Here is a 14450-nt window from a genome sequence, read left to right as displayed (position 1 = left end):
TCCTAAACAACTGTGAGTCATCTCTGAGCCAGTTCAGTTGGCTAATTTAAAATAATCCTATGAAGGTGAGGGGATGAGGGGCAGGCAATTAACAGCTAGTGAGCACCAGTTAGGAGGCTGGCACGGGTTAACCCTATGAAGTTCTGCAAGGTGGGTGTGGTTTCGTTGTCGTCACACAGATGACACTACTCAGGCTCAGAGAGGGTGAGCAGCTTGCCCACAGTCACACAGCTAATGAACTCGGCTCAGGCTCTCTTTCCACTGCTGTGTTGACATCGAGAGTGGGTAAAGGGCAGGTCTGAACATTCTCTTTAGCTGTGCTGGGGCGAGGTGGCTTGGGCTGTTCTGGAGGCAGAAACAGTTGCTCCCACTTTGTGCTGAGCTCGTGACTTGTCACTGTTACCGTGAAACGCAAATGCTCTGAAGGTGGTAGTGCTGACATTGAGTCCATCAGACCCGGCTCCAGGCTCACTGTTCCCACGAAGCCCATGACTCATCCTTGTGTACTCAGAATAAACAGGCTCGGACTCTGCAGAAGTTTCCACGGGGAATCTTAGACTGCCACCATCACCTGGCACACCCAGCACATGCCACCTTCTCCTTACCATTGGCCCCGCTGGGGCTCCTGCAGTGCTTCCTGCCCCCTGCTCAGGTTCCCAGAATGCCTTGGGCCTGGGAGGAAATTAACAATTGTGTTTGTACTCGGGGCTTTTTGCTATGTAATGAGTAACAGTTGTAATTAATGTTTAACACGTGTGAACAGCAGGTCTGCAGAGAGAAGGGGGCTTTAAACAGAGAACTGGGATCATTCTCTTCCTTTGGCTGAGGGACAGGTTTTTCCAGTTATTTTTTCTGCTTGACATATGAATGAATTCATTTAGTAACCTAGAAAAAGAAAAAGAAAAACACTGGTGTTTCATAGCTTTGGTTTGCCTGCTAATTAGATTGATAGGAATGTTTTTTCTTCAAGTGCGTTTGTCTCCTGTGTGGAAGAGACCCAAAGGTTTAGTAGAATATCTTTGCTCTTCTGCTTGGCAGGTCAGAGATCTTTGTGTGGATAGAGATTTTTAAGCTCTGTGAGGTCAGAGACTCTGCCGGCCTTGTTCACACCTGGGTCCCCACGTAGATCATTGCCTGGCACATAACGAACACACAGATATTTGTTAAATTATTGAATAAATCAGGTCTCAGGAAAACCAACCCCAAGTTCTCTTCAGGACACAAAATACGTAGGTATCATGCAGCCTGCTCACACAGAGATGATACGTTTTCACGTCATTCTTTCGTGCTGTATACCTGTCTTCTCTCCAAATGAGAGTGAGGGACCTGCATGAAGAGTGGCGTTTGTGAGAGTGGCTGTTGTCTGCTGTGGTTGCAGCCCCTGGTGTGAACTCAAGGCCGAGAGTGTGTCCCTGGGTGTTTGAGGATTGACCCGTGCGTCCGGGTGCCATGTTGTGAGTGAGGAGACTGGTGTGCCAGTAGGTGGCAAGCAACCCCTTGAGAGCCATGCCCCTGCTTGTCCCCTCCTGTCATTCCTCCCTCCCCCCGCCACCATCTGTGGAGGGGCAGCAGCAGAAACATATAAGCAGCTAGGCTGGGGCTTTGGGACTCCTGGAAGGGGAGACTCATTTCCACAGATGCCCAGCCTGCTCCCTGCAGGTCCTCTGAGGCTTGTGGATGGGGGAAGTCCCTTTCCCAGGCCCTGGGATTGATTCTAAGTGTCTGTAGGTGTCTGCAGGTTAAAGTGTCAGGAGATACACTACATCAGACCTGAAGGGGCATTCTCCATCTGACACTGAGGCCAGCTCAGAACTAGGAGAGCTGGAGGGTCTGGATTTAAAGCCCTGTGCTGCCCCTTGCTAGCAGGATGACCTGGGGCAAATTGCCTGTTTCCTCATCTGTAAAACCAGGTGGTAATTGGTGCCAGGAGTCAGGGGCACAGTCAGTGCTCAGTGGAGGCTGGCTTTTGGTATCATTATCGTTACTATTGTTGTTTTGGAGAACCTGTTGCACTGTAGACAGGATTTGGGCTGAACTTTTTAGAGGCCCCTGGGATTCAGCAGACGTGGGTTCAAGTCCAGGTTCAAATCTAGCTGTTGACATGGGACAAGTCAGTCCCTTTTGCAGCTCTTGTTCCTCATTTATAAAATGAGTTATGATGGTGGAGGTGGCTTGCTTCAGCAGCTGTAAGGTCCTCTGCGTTTGGGTCATTTCATCATTTTCATCAGGATTTGTCCCTACTTTTCCTGCAGCCAAGCAGCAGCCCTTGGGGCAGGGTCTTTGCACCAGGCAGCGGTGTCCATGCTTCCTTTCTGGGGTGCAGAATAGGAGGACGAAGGCACGCCCCCTCGTGCCAGGCCCTCCTTCCCCAGTCCAGGCTTGGGTGTACATGCATGGACAGCGTTCCTGGAAACCAGATGGGATTCCTGGAGCCCAAGCGGGTTTCCCCATGCCCTGCTTCTCGGGGAGTCACCACTGCCCCCTCTCGTAACGAGAACCTTTGTTCTCAGGCACTGCCCACAAGACGTAGCAGCTTGGTGCCCTGGGGCCTGCGTGTGTCTGCAAGGAGAACATAGAGGCCTGTCATAGGTGATCCTGGAAAAGCAAACCAAAACATTTGCTAGGCTGCCCATCGCCTTACAACCTACCTGGAGGCACAGCCTTCAGTAACCGGGCAGAGGGGAGAGTGAGGCCTGCTCTTGAACTGCAGGGGAGAAGGGGGCTTCACCTCTCTGGGCCTTAGTTTCTCCAGCTGTAAAATGGGAATTCTAATACTTGTCTTACTATGAGGAGCAGGCGAGATGAGGCAGAACATATGTTTAGAAAGTTGAAGCAACAGAGGACCGTTGTCATAGGAGCAGAGTTTTAGTCAAGTGCAAGTGTTTGCTCATCGTCATGAAAGCTTGTGGTATTTCCATAGACTCTGGGTCATGGGGGCCCCCCACCTTCCCAAACCAATGCGCAGTCTCCCTCCTTGCCCCCTCTTGGGGGCTTATGACTGCCTGGGCTGCAGCCCCTTCCGTGCCTCTGCACCCCTGCCCTCCCCACTCCCCGCCTGTCCCCCCACTACAAACCCACCCGGCCATCAGCGGTGTGGAGGAATCAGTGCCCAGGACTGTGTGGAAGGGATGCCTTGGGCACCTTCATTCTGTTCTCTGTGCCCTTGTGTTTTCAGAGGCATAGGACATCCATGAGCAAACACCAGGCCTGGAACACTGTGCAGGCCCCTCCTGTCAGCCCCGTATTCACTCCCACCTCATCCACACGGGGCCTAAAGAAGACTCTTTAGCACCTGAGAGCTCCGTGCACAGGGTTTTGTTTTCAGTTCTCTAATCCTTGTTGCCTTATGCTTAAAGGACTCTGTCCTGTACTGGAGAACTGGGAGGGCCGGAGGCTCCAGACCAGCCAGAAAGAAGCAGCCACTGAACCTGGAGCACATCGTAGGCCTCACCTGGGACCCAAGACCCTGGGCCCCCTTTGCTTCCTTCCGGTTCCCTGTGAATGATCCCTGTCCTTAGGGGCCACCATCCACACTCGTGGTCCGCCCAGAGGGCTGGGGGATGTTTGGCAGACTGTCGACTCTTCTCTCCCTGCCCGTCCCCAGAGAACGGCACTTCTAGAGGCTTTCCAGGGTTTCCAGGAGGCTGCCCAGTGTTTCCATCCCAAAGCAGAGGGACAGAGACTGGGGTCTGGGGCTTGCTGCCTGGCGTGACAGCCTGCTTCTATCTGCTGGGGCAGGCTATTCGCCCGCACCAGGCCCCGTTCATAAAAATGTAGGTGAAGTTGCACCAACCGCCTCGGTTTGTTGTGAGGGTCAGAAGAGAATGTCACGTCGGGTCCTCACGTATACTTGCCCATGCACAGGAAGCACTCAGTAAAGGTCAAGCCATTTTTCAAAACTATTTTAAAATAATTTGTGGTGGGGATTCCAGCTCCTAAGTTTCCTTTCTTGATTGATGAATGAGGTTTTTTGGTCCTGCTGACCATAAATCTGGATGGAGATTCATACACTCAACAGATTCTATGCATCTACTATATATCAGGCGCTGTTCTAGGCATTGGGAATTCACCTTTGAAAAAAACCAGAATATGTCCTGTCCTCTTGGAGCTTCCAACTTAGGAATTCCAGCACAGGTTGGAGAAGAAGATGGTTTCTGATACAAGGTACTTTATCTTCTTGAGTACATGAAAAGGAGCTGCTCTGAGCATGGATGTGACCATGGGGAGAAGGGACCACCACGTACAGGGGGCCTGCCTGGACTTTGGTACATCATCTGTTACTAACCACCTCCACAATCCTTTATGGTATAGGTATTATCAGCCCTGTTTTACAAAAGAGGCGGCTAAGGCTCAGAGAGGTTTAGAGTCTTGCCCAAACTCACACAACAGTGGCAGAGGCAAAGTTCAAACCCGGATCTTCCTAACTCCAGAGTCCACGTCCTTTCCATGATGCTGAGCCACTGCAGTTCCTCTGTTCTCTGACCTTGTTGCAACCCATGGGCTGTGTGTCAGGCATGGGGAAGTTCAGGAGAGGCTGAGGCACGAGACCTCATCTCCATCCGGTTCTGAGAAGACACCTACATAACGCACTGTAATACAGACTGGCGCGGGGTCAGACAGTGGCACAGACAGGGGAGGCGGGGTTCAGAAGAGGAGAAAGGAATTCCACCTGGGGGTGTGCCTAGGACAAAACTTCCCCCCAGGAGGTAGCATTAAAGCTGAACCGAAGAATGCTAGGACTTTTGCACCAGAGATAGTGAAGAAAGGGATTCTATTGGACAGGCACAGCATAGCAAAGTCCTAGAGGCAGAGGCAGATGATGGATTTGGGACCAGCCATTCTTTGTGACTGGAGCCTAGGGGTGGGTGTGGAACCTGGAGGGGTTTTTTTAGGGGAAGATGCATCCAGAAGGTCAGGTGGTCACCAAGTCACAGAGGACCTCAAGCACCAGAGTGAATTCTCCGTCCCAGGGAAGTAGGAGCCAGCAAGAGTTTCTGAGCCCAGAGAGCTGTGCTTTGGAGGCCCTTTGGCATTTTGGAACCTGATCTCTCTGGCCAGCCCTGAATGATAAACAGGAAGGAGCCGGATCCTGAAGGAACACATTTACTTCATCTAAGCAAACATTCACTAAACACCATCTCTATGCCCAGCACTACAGTCAGTTTAGGGACAGACAAGAGATTGGAGAGGAAAAAGAAGCCTAAAATAAATCCCAGGCGCTGCCCCCACAGAACACCCGGGCTGACTGGGGAAGAGTGGCTGGGGGCCCACCGAGCTACAAGAGAAGGGCCAAGTGCCGTGAGCTGCCCAGGAGGAAGGTAGTTCTCAGCAGGTGGGATCAGGGGAGGCTTTGTGGAAGGGGAACTTTTGTGCCAGACCGTCGAAGCTTCTAGACTTCATACAGGTGGTGGTCGTTTCAAAGACTAAATGAGTGAGGCACAGCTCCTGCCCGGCCAGCCCCGCTCCTGAGCTCTGAGACCCTGGAGGAGTTCTTCCTCCCCTCCTCCGGGCCCCACTCCCTTGCCCACAGGGTGGCAGGGTTGTCGTGAGGGTTAGAGCTCTCATGGTCACCTGGAAATGCCGTCTTCTGTCATTGACAATGACCCAACTTCAAGGCTGATTGGTATAAAATCTATAATACATGTAGGAAGGGGACCACCAGCGGCAGAGGCTAATCTGCAGGGAGGAAGGGCCTCCCGGAAGATCTGAGCTGGGTCTTAAAGAATGAGACGTGTCATTAGACCAGAGCTTTTGGAAGGACATTTGGGACATCATGAAGGGCCACCTCACCCTCTCGGGAGACAGGCTGCTACAGCTGTCAACCAGGCCACTTCTCCCACTCTGCCACCAGGGTACTGGTCCCCATCATCACACCAAAGGCAAAAGGGCTCCAGAGGCCTGGCCCTGCCCGTCTGAGTCTCCCCTCCCTCCCTCAGAACTCTGACTTCTGTTTGTAATTGCCTATAGGTGGAATTAATTAGATACTGTCATTCTAACAACTCACAAGGGTGGCATATTTTTTCTCTAAATCTAGATATTCTTTTGAGGGATGTGTCTTCCTTTACCTTTTGCAGAAAATCACTAAATTAAAAGAATCGCCTTTTTTAAAATTGCAGATTAAAGAGAAGCTTAATTAGAAGGAATGAAAGCAGTTGTGTTTGGAGCTTTTGTTCTTTTTTTTTTTCTTGTGCTGCTGAATCACTTGGAGTTTGTGTATTTTTACTTTAGGTGGAATGATTTGCCTAATTAAGCCTGTCATTCATCACCACCTGTTCCCTCTAAAATGTATGGCTATATTATTAAGCTTGCAAGCGAATGTATGAATTAATTCAGTGGGGATTTACAGTGTTGACTGGGACGTTATTAGGTTTTATCCAATTTATCTGGTATGAAAACCGATATTTTTCCCCAGGACAGTGAAACGGCAGCTCATTAAGTTTCTTCATTCAGTCATTCTTTGAACATTCTTTGTTATGTTGTGGGCATGCTCTAGGGATGGGGGGTAGGGGCAAATATGGTGTAGCCCCTGCCCTTGAGGGGCTCATGAGGAGCCAAACAAGGAAACTGGCAATTAGGGTACCATAGGCTGAGATCAAGGGGAGTCTGGGAAGGAGGTGAGGCCAGGGAAGGCTTCCTGGAAGAGGTGACCCCTGAAGAGCAAGTGGAGTCAGTCAGGTGGACAGTGGAGAGGGGAGGGTGTCCCCTGAACTGTGCCTGGCACATGTGAATGAGAGTCTAGGGTGGACAGCCTGCTGGACCCCACTGCAGTCATGAGAGTGACCACATACACATGGGTCCAACCTGTTTAGGGCCTTCCATTGGCAGGAACTTCCTCGCCCCTTCCCTGTGTTTTCTGTAGTGATTAACAGAGAAGAGTGTCTTGGAGGGATGGAAATGTTTCGCAGTCCTGATGCATGATCTTGCTCCGTGCCTGAGACACGCAACAGGTTCATCCACAGTCCTCCGTCCCCGTGGACAGCACATCACCACTGTCGGGGCAGGGGTTTCCCAGCACCTTCTGTGAATGTGAGGTTGATTGCCGTGCGGCTGGTATTGGAGGACAGCTGGCCACATCCACGCTTGCTGGTAGGGGGGAGATTTTATACCATGGTGTGTGCATGGGCCTGCACCTTGATGTGGCCTTGGGAACATCGTTCCGCAGGCCCTGGCCCAGCTTACTAAGCGCGCTGTGTATGCTGAGCCCATAGGATGTAGCCCCTCATGTGATCTCCACAGCAGCCCAGGTAAGGTAGGGAATGGGGCCTCAGAGAGGTTGAGAAGCTTAGCCAAGGCGCACAGCCAGTCACTGGCCAGCTTAGGAGCGGGGGACTCAGGTCAGTTTGGAAGCTTCTGTGAAGTGCTTAGTACTGTGTCCACACTGAGCAGACATAAATAAATAAAATAAATAATATAAATCATAATAAAAGAAAATATTTATAATAGCATTGACTGAGCACAGACTAACTGCACGCCAGGCGCTCTGCTAAGATGGCTGTACATCACCTGGCAGAATCCTCACAGCAACCCCATGAGGTGGGTACGGTCATTATCCTCATTTTTCAGGTGAGGAAATTGAAGCCCAGAGAGATAACTTGCAAGGTGGACTAGCCAGTCTCCAGGGACACTTCTGGCCACTCCAGTTTTAGCTCAGTATTTTCTGCTTTTTGTGGGGTGTCTCCAGGGTCCTGCCCTCAAGAGGCATCCTCCCCAGCCCGTGGGGTGAACAACACTCGCACAGGTCCAGGACGGGAGGAAGGCACACCGGAGGACCCATTCCGCTGTGCCGGGCACTGCTCCAGGCTCCCCTGGGTGCTGGGTCCAGGACAAGGAGCAGACTTGGGTGATGCAACATGACCCTCGATTAGAACTCTCTAGAGTTGTCCTAGGAGAAAGGGGGCAGATGTGGCCTGTGCCGCCCCGGGTGGGATGGGAGAATGGGGGGAGGAGAGGAGCCACTTTGAGACAGGTTTTGGGCAGAAAATGAGGAACTGTCTAGGGGACTGTGCCCCCTCTGGGAGTGCCGTGTCACCTTTGATGGAGGTTGCAGGAGGGTTCCTTTGGGGATAAGGCTGAGCTCAGTGGCCTCTGGGGATTCAACCAGCCTCTCGAATGCACCATCTGTTTTTGATGGCACATGTTTGTCCCGTTTTAGGAAGCCCACGTCTTTTGAGCCATGTTTGTCCGTTGCCTGGAACTCTTCTGCCTGCAAGTTGTAAAGCCCCAAGGAGAACCATCAACCATGACCCCACTATGCGCCACTCCTTGAGCTGAGCTCTGGGTAACCAGGTAACCGTGCTCTTTCTCTCTCTCCCCCACAGCCCAGTTTAACGGCAGTGAGAAACGGCAGTCATCCCCCTCGCCTTCCCGGGACCGGCGGCGCCAGCTTCGAGCTCCCGGAGGGGGCTTCAAGCCCATCAAACATGGGAGCCCTGAGTTCTGTGGGATCCTGGGAGAGAGAGTGGATCCTGCTGTCCCACTGGAGAAGCAAATGTAAGTTCTTAGGGAGCAAAGCCCAGTCTCAGCAACCAGTTCATGGAGTCACTGTGGAGGCTCATAGAAGGTCAAGGCCACGGTCAAGGCCACTGTCAAGTCTGTCCGATTGGGATTAGAGTGCGTGTCTCCTGATTTCTGGCCCTGTGCTTCCTCTCTCCACACTGTATCGCCTGCCTTCCTTTGGTTGGCTAGTAGGAAGGTCTGTGAAATCGTCCACATGGTGCACCCCTCACTCTTACATGCTCCTTTCTAATTTCATCATCCAGCAAATGAGTTTTTGAAAAGCTGAATGTATACTGAATCTTGCTGCCTAATTGTATATTAGATTTATTTTTATAGCTGTAGTGATGGTTTTGCCCCACATCTGCTTGATATTAATTGGGCAAGACCCGGACACTCTTGATTTGGGTTTTCCCCAGAGATTTCCCAGCTTTAATCGGCGTCCAAGTCCCATCCCTGCTGCCCCTTTCCCTCCCTGCTTCTCCCCAACACCGCTGGTCAGTGTTTACTGTCCCCTCCCCTTGACCGTGATGATCATCTCCCTTCTCTGCTGGGGTGTCAGGTCCCTGCTCTGCTCTGAAACTTTCAGTGGCTCCCCATCACCACCAGGATAAAGTCCCATATCCCATCTGCCACTCACTCTGTGAGTTGCCCCCAGACTGCTTTTTCAGTTTCTCATCATTCCACATACCTACCCTAGAGTGAGCTTCTCCAGGAACTTAATAAAACACGTCCTGGATCCTGTGCTGGCACCATCAGGTGTATTATCCTCTTAACAAGCGAATGTGGGATAAACGGGGTTATCATCTTATTGCAAAATGAGAAAATCGGGGCTCTAAGAGATGTGGAGCCTTGGCTAGGATATCATAGAGTGCAGAGGTAGGATTCGAACTCCATGACTCAACCCCACACTCTCCCCTCACTTTCCTCTCATATACACTTCCCCCTCACCCTTAGCACATGGCCGGCACAGGGTAGGCACTCAGTACGGCCAAGAGATTAGCTGACACCAAGCCGGTTCCTTACGAGACTTCATTGTGTGCATTATGTACTATGTTAGTCTCCGCCCAGGGGATTCTGGTCTCACCCAGCCGGCAGTGCATCCCTCACAGGAAATGCTCCCTTGCTGAGCAGGATGCAGAGTTTTCCGAATGATGTCATGTGCTCCTGTGCCCCTTTTTAAGCGTGTGCTGCAGCCTCCTTTGTGACAGCCCTGCGCTATATCAAGCACATTGGAGGTGGGGTGCGCTGCCAGCGGGTGTTGTGTTAATCACTTCTCACAGCCACACAGATTGGGTGGCAGGTTTTGCTTATTTCTGATCAAACTGTGAGCTTTTTAATCAACAAACAAAATATGATCCAGAGATCCCTGGGAGTTGGGAGCTATTCAGCATGCATCCTGACCCAGGTCTGCCTGGGTCAGTCTCAGCAACCAGTTCATGGAGTCACTGTTAAGGCTCATAGAAGGTCAAGGCCACTGTCAAGTCTGTCCGATTGGGATTAGAGTGCGCATCTCCTGATTCCTGGCCCTGTGCTTCCTCTCTCCACACTGTATCACTGCCTGGGGTCAGCGGCCCAGCCTACCCTCTTCCCACCCCCAGATGGAACTTCATGGGCCCCTTGAGGGCAGCTCTGCCTTTCCTTTCCCATTCCCACCCAACAAGGCCCTCAGCCAAGTCCAGAGTCATGACTGGCTTTTCCCACCCCACCTTGTCTCATCTCTCTGGGATTATTCTGGCCTGCTGGAGACCCTGCCTCATCACCTGAAAGATGGGCTTAAATAACATCGCACTTCCAGCGGAGCCTGAGGACCCAGGTTCACTGTATCCCCCACCTGGACTGGTGTTGCCTCAGAGATTAGGGGGCCCTTTCAAGCTCCGACTTCTCTCCACCCTAGCACAGAGGGAACATGGGAACACTGAGGGGTGTGCCCCAGTCTTAGAGGGTTATTGAGGGTGGACAGTCACACATCTGCCCGAGTACCCCTACCACTTTGGTTGCTCTCCTGGGACGGTGGAAAGGCTGCTCAGGTACTCAGGGCAACTGCTTCCGGCCTTCTTCAGGCAGCCCACCTCCCCCTCCGTCCTGCGTCATTATTACCATCAGCATATAAACATGTGCCAGTCATGAACTTCTTAAAGTAAATAAAGAAGTAATCCTGACTGGACATCCCCCTCTGGCTCTGGCCCCTGTTGGGAACATAAGCTCTATGAGGGCAGGAACTTGCCTGGGTCACCACTGCTCAGTGCCTGGAACAGTGCCTGGCACATAGTAGGTGCTCAGTGAATAGCTAGCTGTCCACTCAATGGACAATGTCCCCAAAGAGGGTTTTGGGAACTTTTTCCCACGTGTCAGCATTTCCTCTCTCCCTTCCATCACCTGCCACTCTCTCACCCACCACAATCTGCTTCCCTTTTCTGCCCGGGTCACCAGGTGACCTCCTCTGACCTCTGTGGCAGCCAGCACAGTAGACAGCTCCCTGTCTCCTTCGGAGACAGTCTCTGCTCCTGGTTTCGCTCCTGCCTCCCCCGCCGGATCCTTGCCTCAACCTGACCTGAAGGTTAGACTGTCCGAGGCTCAGTTTCCAGCTACATGCTCTCCCTGGGTAGTCTCAGGATGCTGGTGGTGATTCACCAGTGCACTTCCCCAGCCCACACCTCTCCCAGAACTCCCAACTCCTACGTCCAGCTGCCTTCGTGGAATCTTCACTTGGCTGACGAATGGGCATCTTGAATTTAACATGTTGGACTCCTCATCTCCTGGACACCCTCTCCTCCCCAGCTTCCCCACCTCCACAAACGGCATCACATCTACCTAGTTGCCCAAGCCACAACCCTGGAGTCATCTCGATTCCTTTGTTTGCATTATACCAGCGTCTAGTACATTACTAAGTTCTGCCAGTTTTCCATCCAGAACACAGCCCGACTCCATCCATCTTCTTACCTCAGGTCCTCCCATCTGGACCACTGCAGAAGCCTCCTCTCCTGTCTCCTGCTTCATTTCCCCTCTGGCCGCTCTTCAGGGAAGCCTGGCTAACCTTTTGTAAGATCATGCAGAGCAAGTATCTCTTAAGCATCTCTGTTTAAAACTCTTATTGCCCTCCCTATGCTTAGAATAAAATCAGACTTCTTCCCTTGGCCTACAAGCCCTCAGGGAACTGGACCCTGCCTTCCTCTCCATCCTTATCCTGTACCACTCACCACACTCACAGTGCTGGACCATTCTTGCTGCCTTTCTGCTCCGTGAACACCCCAAGCTCATTCCTACTTCTGGACCTTTGCATTTGCTGGTTCCTCTGCAGAGAATGTGTTTTCTTTGGCTCTTTACATGATCGACTCCTTCTCACAGTGCAGATTCTCAGGTCAAATGCCATCTCCTTGGGGTCCTCCCCTGTCCATTCATTCCATAGTAGGCACCTCCCCTGCCCCAGTCACTGCCTTCTCACAAACCCAGTATTCCTACATAGCACTTGTCACTATCTGACATTGTTTCCTGAATCTATTTGTTGATTCTCCATCTCCCTGCATCAGTCCTGTGAGATCAAGGGTGTAGTAAGTGGTGAGTAAATATTGGATGAGCTCATGGATATTGGTTGGACTGGATGGCTATGGTTGAGTCTTCTTAACCCCTATGGTTCTGGCCTGAGTGGCCAGCTCTGCAAAGTCCAGCACATCCCCAAGATGGCCTGCTGCCTGGAATCTCTTTTCAGTCCAGACAAAGCCTCCTCGGGCACAGGGGTTGGCCCCCAGCCGTGCCCCCCAACCCCAAGGACCACCCAGGCCCATCCTGTCTCCTGGTGGCCATCCTCCTGCTGACAGTCTGGCCAGCGGCTGCCCTCTCCCCATCCTCCAGTCTAGTGTCCTTTGCCCCATCTCTCCCAAACTCCTGGTTCTCCTTTGATCCTCGACCCTGAGTCCCCTGCCTTTCTCTCCGTGTGGAGTGACTGGAGCAGCGGGGGAAGGAACCAGCAGCTTATCCTGTTTACCCACCAGGGATTACCCTTAACGAGGATCCAGAGCCCCCGGAGGCCTGTCTGCCACCACCTCAGTGCTGCTTGTCCCGTGTTCAGGGGGCAGATGTGGACAGCGCTTCCCTGGAGACCACTTCTGGGCCTTCCCTGAGGACGGCTCTGCTTCAAATAGCTGAAACTTGTTTTCCGAATAAAACAGCGTTTTGTCAGCTCACTGGGGCTGTGTTACACAGGTGAAATTTCCCAGGAAAACAACCATGGCACAACTGTTAGCTCTTATTTCTAAAGTTAGCTCCATCCTTGTCTAACCTCTTCTCTTAAACACAGTCATGTATCCTTTCTTAAGCATATCCTGAGCCTTCACGTCTCTGGGAGTGTGAGCGGTCACCTCCTGGGCGATCAGTGAGCCGGTCACATGCTCATTGGATGGGGATACTCACATCATACTCACTCTCCAGTCCTTGCTTTCCTAGAGCTGGTTGGGTTTTTTTTAGGTTATAATTATGTCATCCCCACTGCTGTTAACTGTTCAGAACACTGCCTTATAAATGGCAGAAAGTGCAGAGAAAGGCAGTGCGACGCTTTTCTCCAAGCAGAATGTCTGTACCAGAACTCTCACGGGTACTGTTCACAGGGCACTCCTGGGCAGGTCCTGGAGGCAGCCTCCCCCATACACCTGGGAGCTTAAAATGCAGTCTGCGTGGCAAGCAGCAGCCTAAAATAATGATAGTTGGGGAAGTGACCCTTGGCCGTCAACAAGTTCAGTCTCTTTCAGCTGATGCTCGTAGCTGCCATTTGTGGAAACTCACCCCATTGCAGGCTGTGCACCAGCCCTTTAATGCATCATCCCATTTAATCCTCACAACCCCAAAACGGGTGGAGTGATCCTAACTTGATAGGGAACCGAGGTGTACCCAGGTTCAGCCACTTGCCCCAGACTGCCCGGCTGGCCAGTGGCAGAGCTGCATCTGTGACTCAGCGGCCAAAGGGTGATCCACCCTTGACCATCCAGCACCTCTGGTTCTCCTCCTGACCCCACCTCTGGCCACCTTCCCACTGATCCAGCCCCTCAGAGACTGTGACGTAAACAGAGACCCGTTCTGAGTAGACCCACTGATCGGCATCTTAGCATCCTCACTCTGCCCGTGAAATTTTACCTTCAGCTTTTTCAGCCTTGAAAACCAACGTTCCCCTTTTGTTCTGCAGTCAAGCACCTGCCACTGCACCCCTCCCTTCTGATTCTGCCACTCACCACATGCTGTCCGGAAGCAGTGACACTGGGATTTCCACGTGCCCAGTCGATGCCAGATGCACTTGGCAGGAGCACTGGTGTGACCCCCCCCCACCCCAACTGCCTGCTCTCCTGAGTGATGAGCACCGCCCACTAGTCCCACAGATGTCACAGAGCCAGCACGTGTCCCTCCTGTCAGCGCCCTCTGACGGCTTCTGTGTCACTCAGATGGAGAAAACCAGAGTCCCTGCATTGATTGCCTTGAGCGCAAGGCCCCCGACCCGGCCCTGCTGCGTGGCCTCTTCGGCCTCAGCACCCACCCCACCGCCTTGCCTCACTCCAGCCACGCTGGCCTCCTTGCTGTTTCCAAAACGTGACAGGCACTCCTGCCTTTGCTGCCCTTCCTTCTGCCAGATAGGCTCTTTTCCAGCTGCTGCCCTGCGTGGCTTCCTCCCTCACCTCCTTCAGGTTCACGGTGAAATGTCACTCTCTGCAGAAGGCTTCCCTGGCAGCTGCTTAAAATAGCAGTCCCTCCCGCCAGCTCCAAGCCAGGCAACCCTGCTTCGTTTCCTCCATAGCCTCCACACTAGACCGTAAGCTTCATGGCGAGGAGATCGCAGGTCTGCTCACTGTTCTCTCCCCAGGACGTGCATGCAGCAGGCATTTGGTCGATGTCTAGTGAATGACTGAACGCACGGATACACACATGTGCACAGGCCTACGCACACACACAAACACGTGCACTGCCTCGTGACA

At 52.4% G+C, this 14450-nt stretch overlaps 1 protein-coding gene across 1 annotated transcript in view; it reads left to right on the top strand.

Moving 5' to 3' along the window:
- Positions 1–14450, top strand: part of SHB (SH2 domain containing adaptor protein B) — a gene marked incomplete at its 5' end in the record, with an annotated part of 132726 nt that overhangs the window by 93977 nt on the left and 24299 nt on the right. Inside the window, one exon of the mRNA XM_079705843.1 lies at positions 8319–8490. Coding sequence (XP_079561969.1) covers positions 8319–8490 — 172 coding nt within the window. The remainder of the gene's footprint in view (positions 1–8318; positions 8491–14450) is intronic.

This window comes from Hyperoodon ampullatus, assembly GCF_949752795.1.
Source record: "Hyperoodon ampullatus genome assembly, chromosome: 6".
NCBI lineage: Eukaryota > Metazoa > Chordata > Mammalia > Artiodactyla > Ziphiidae > Hyperoodon > Hyperoodon ampullatus.
The sequence above is the reverse complement of the archived record's forward strand: the minus strand, read 5'-3'. Positions and strand labels throughout refer to the sequence as shown.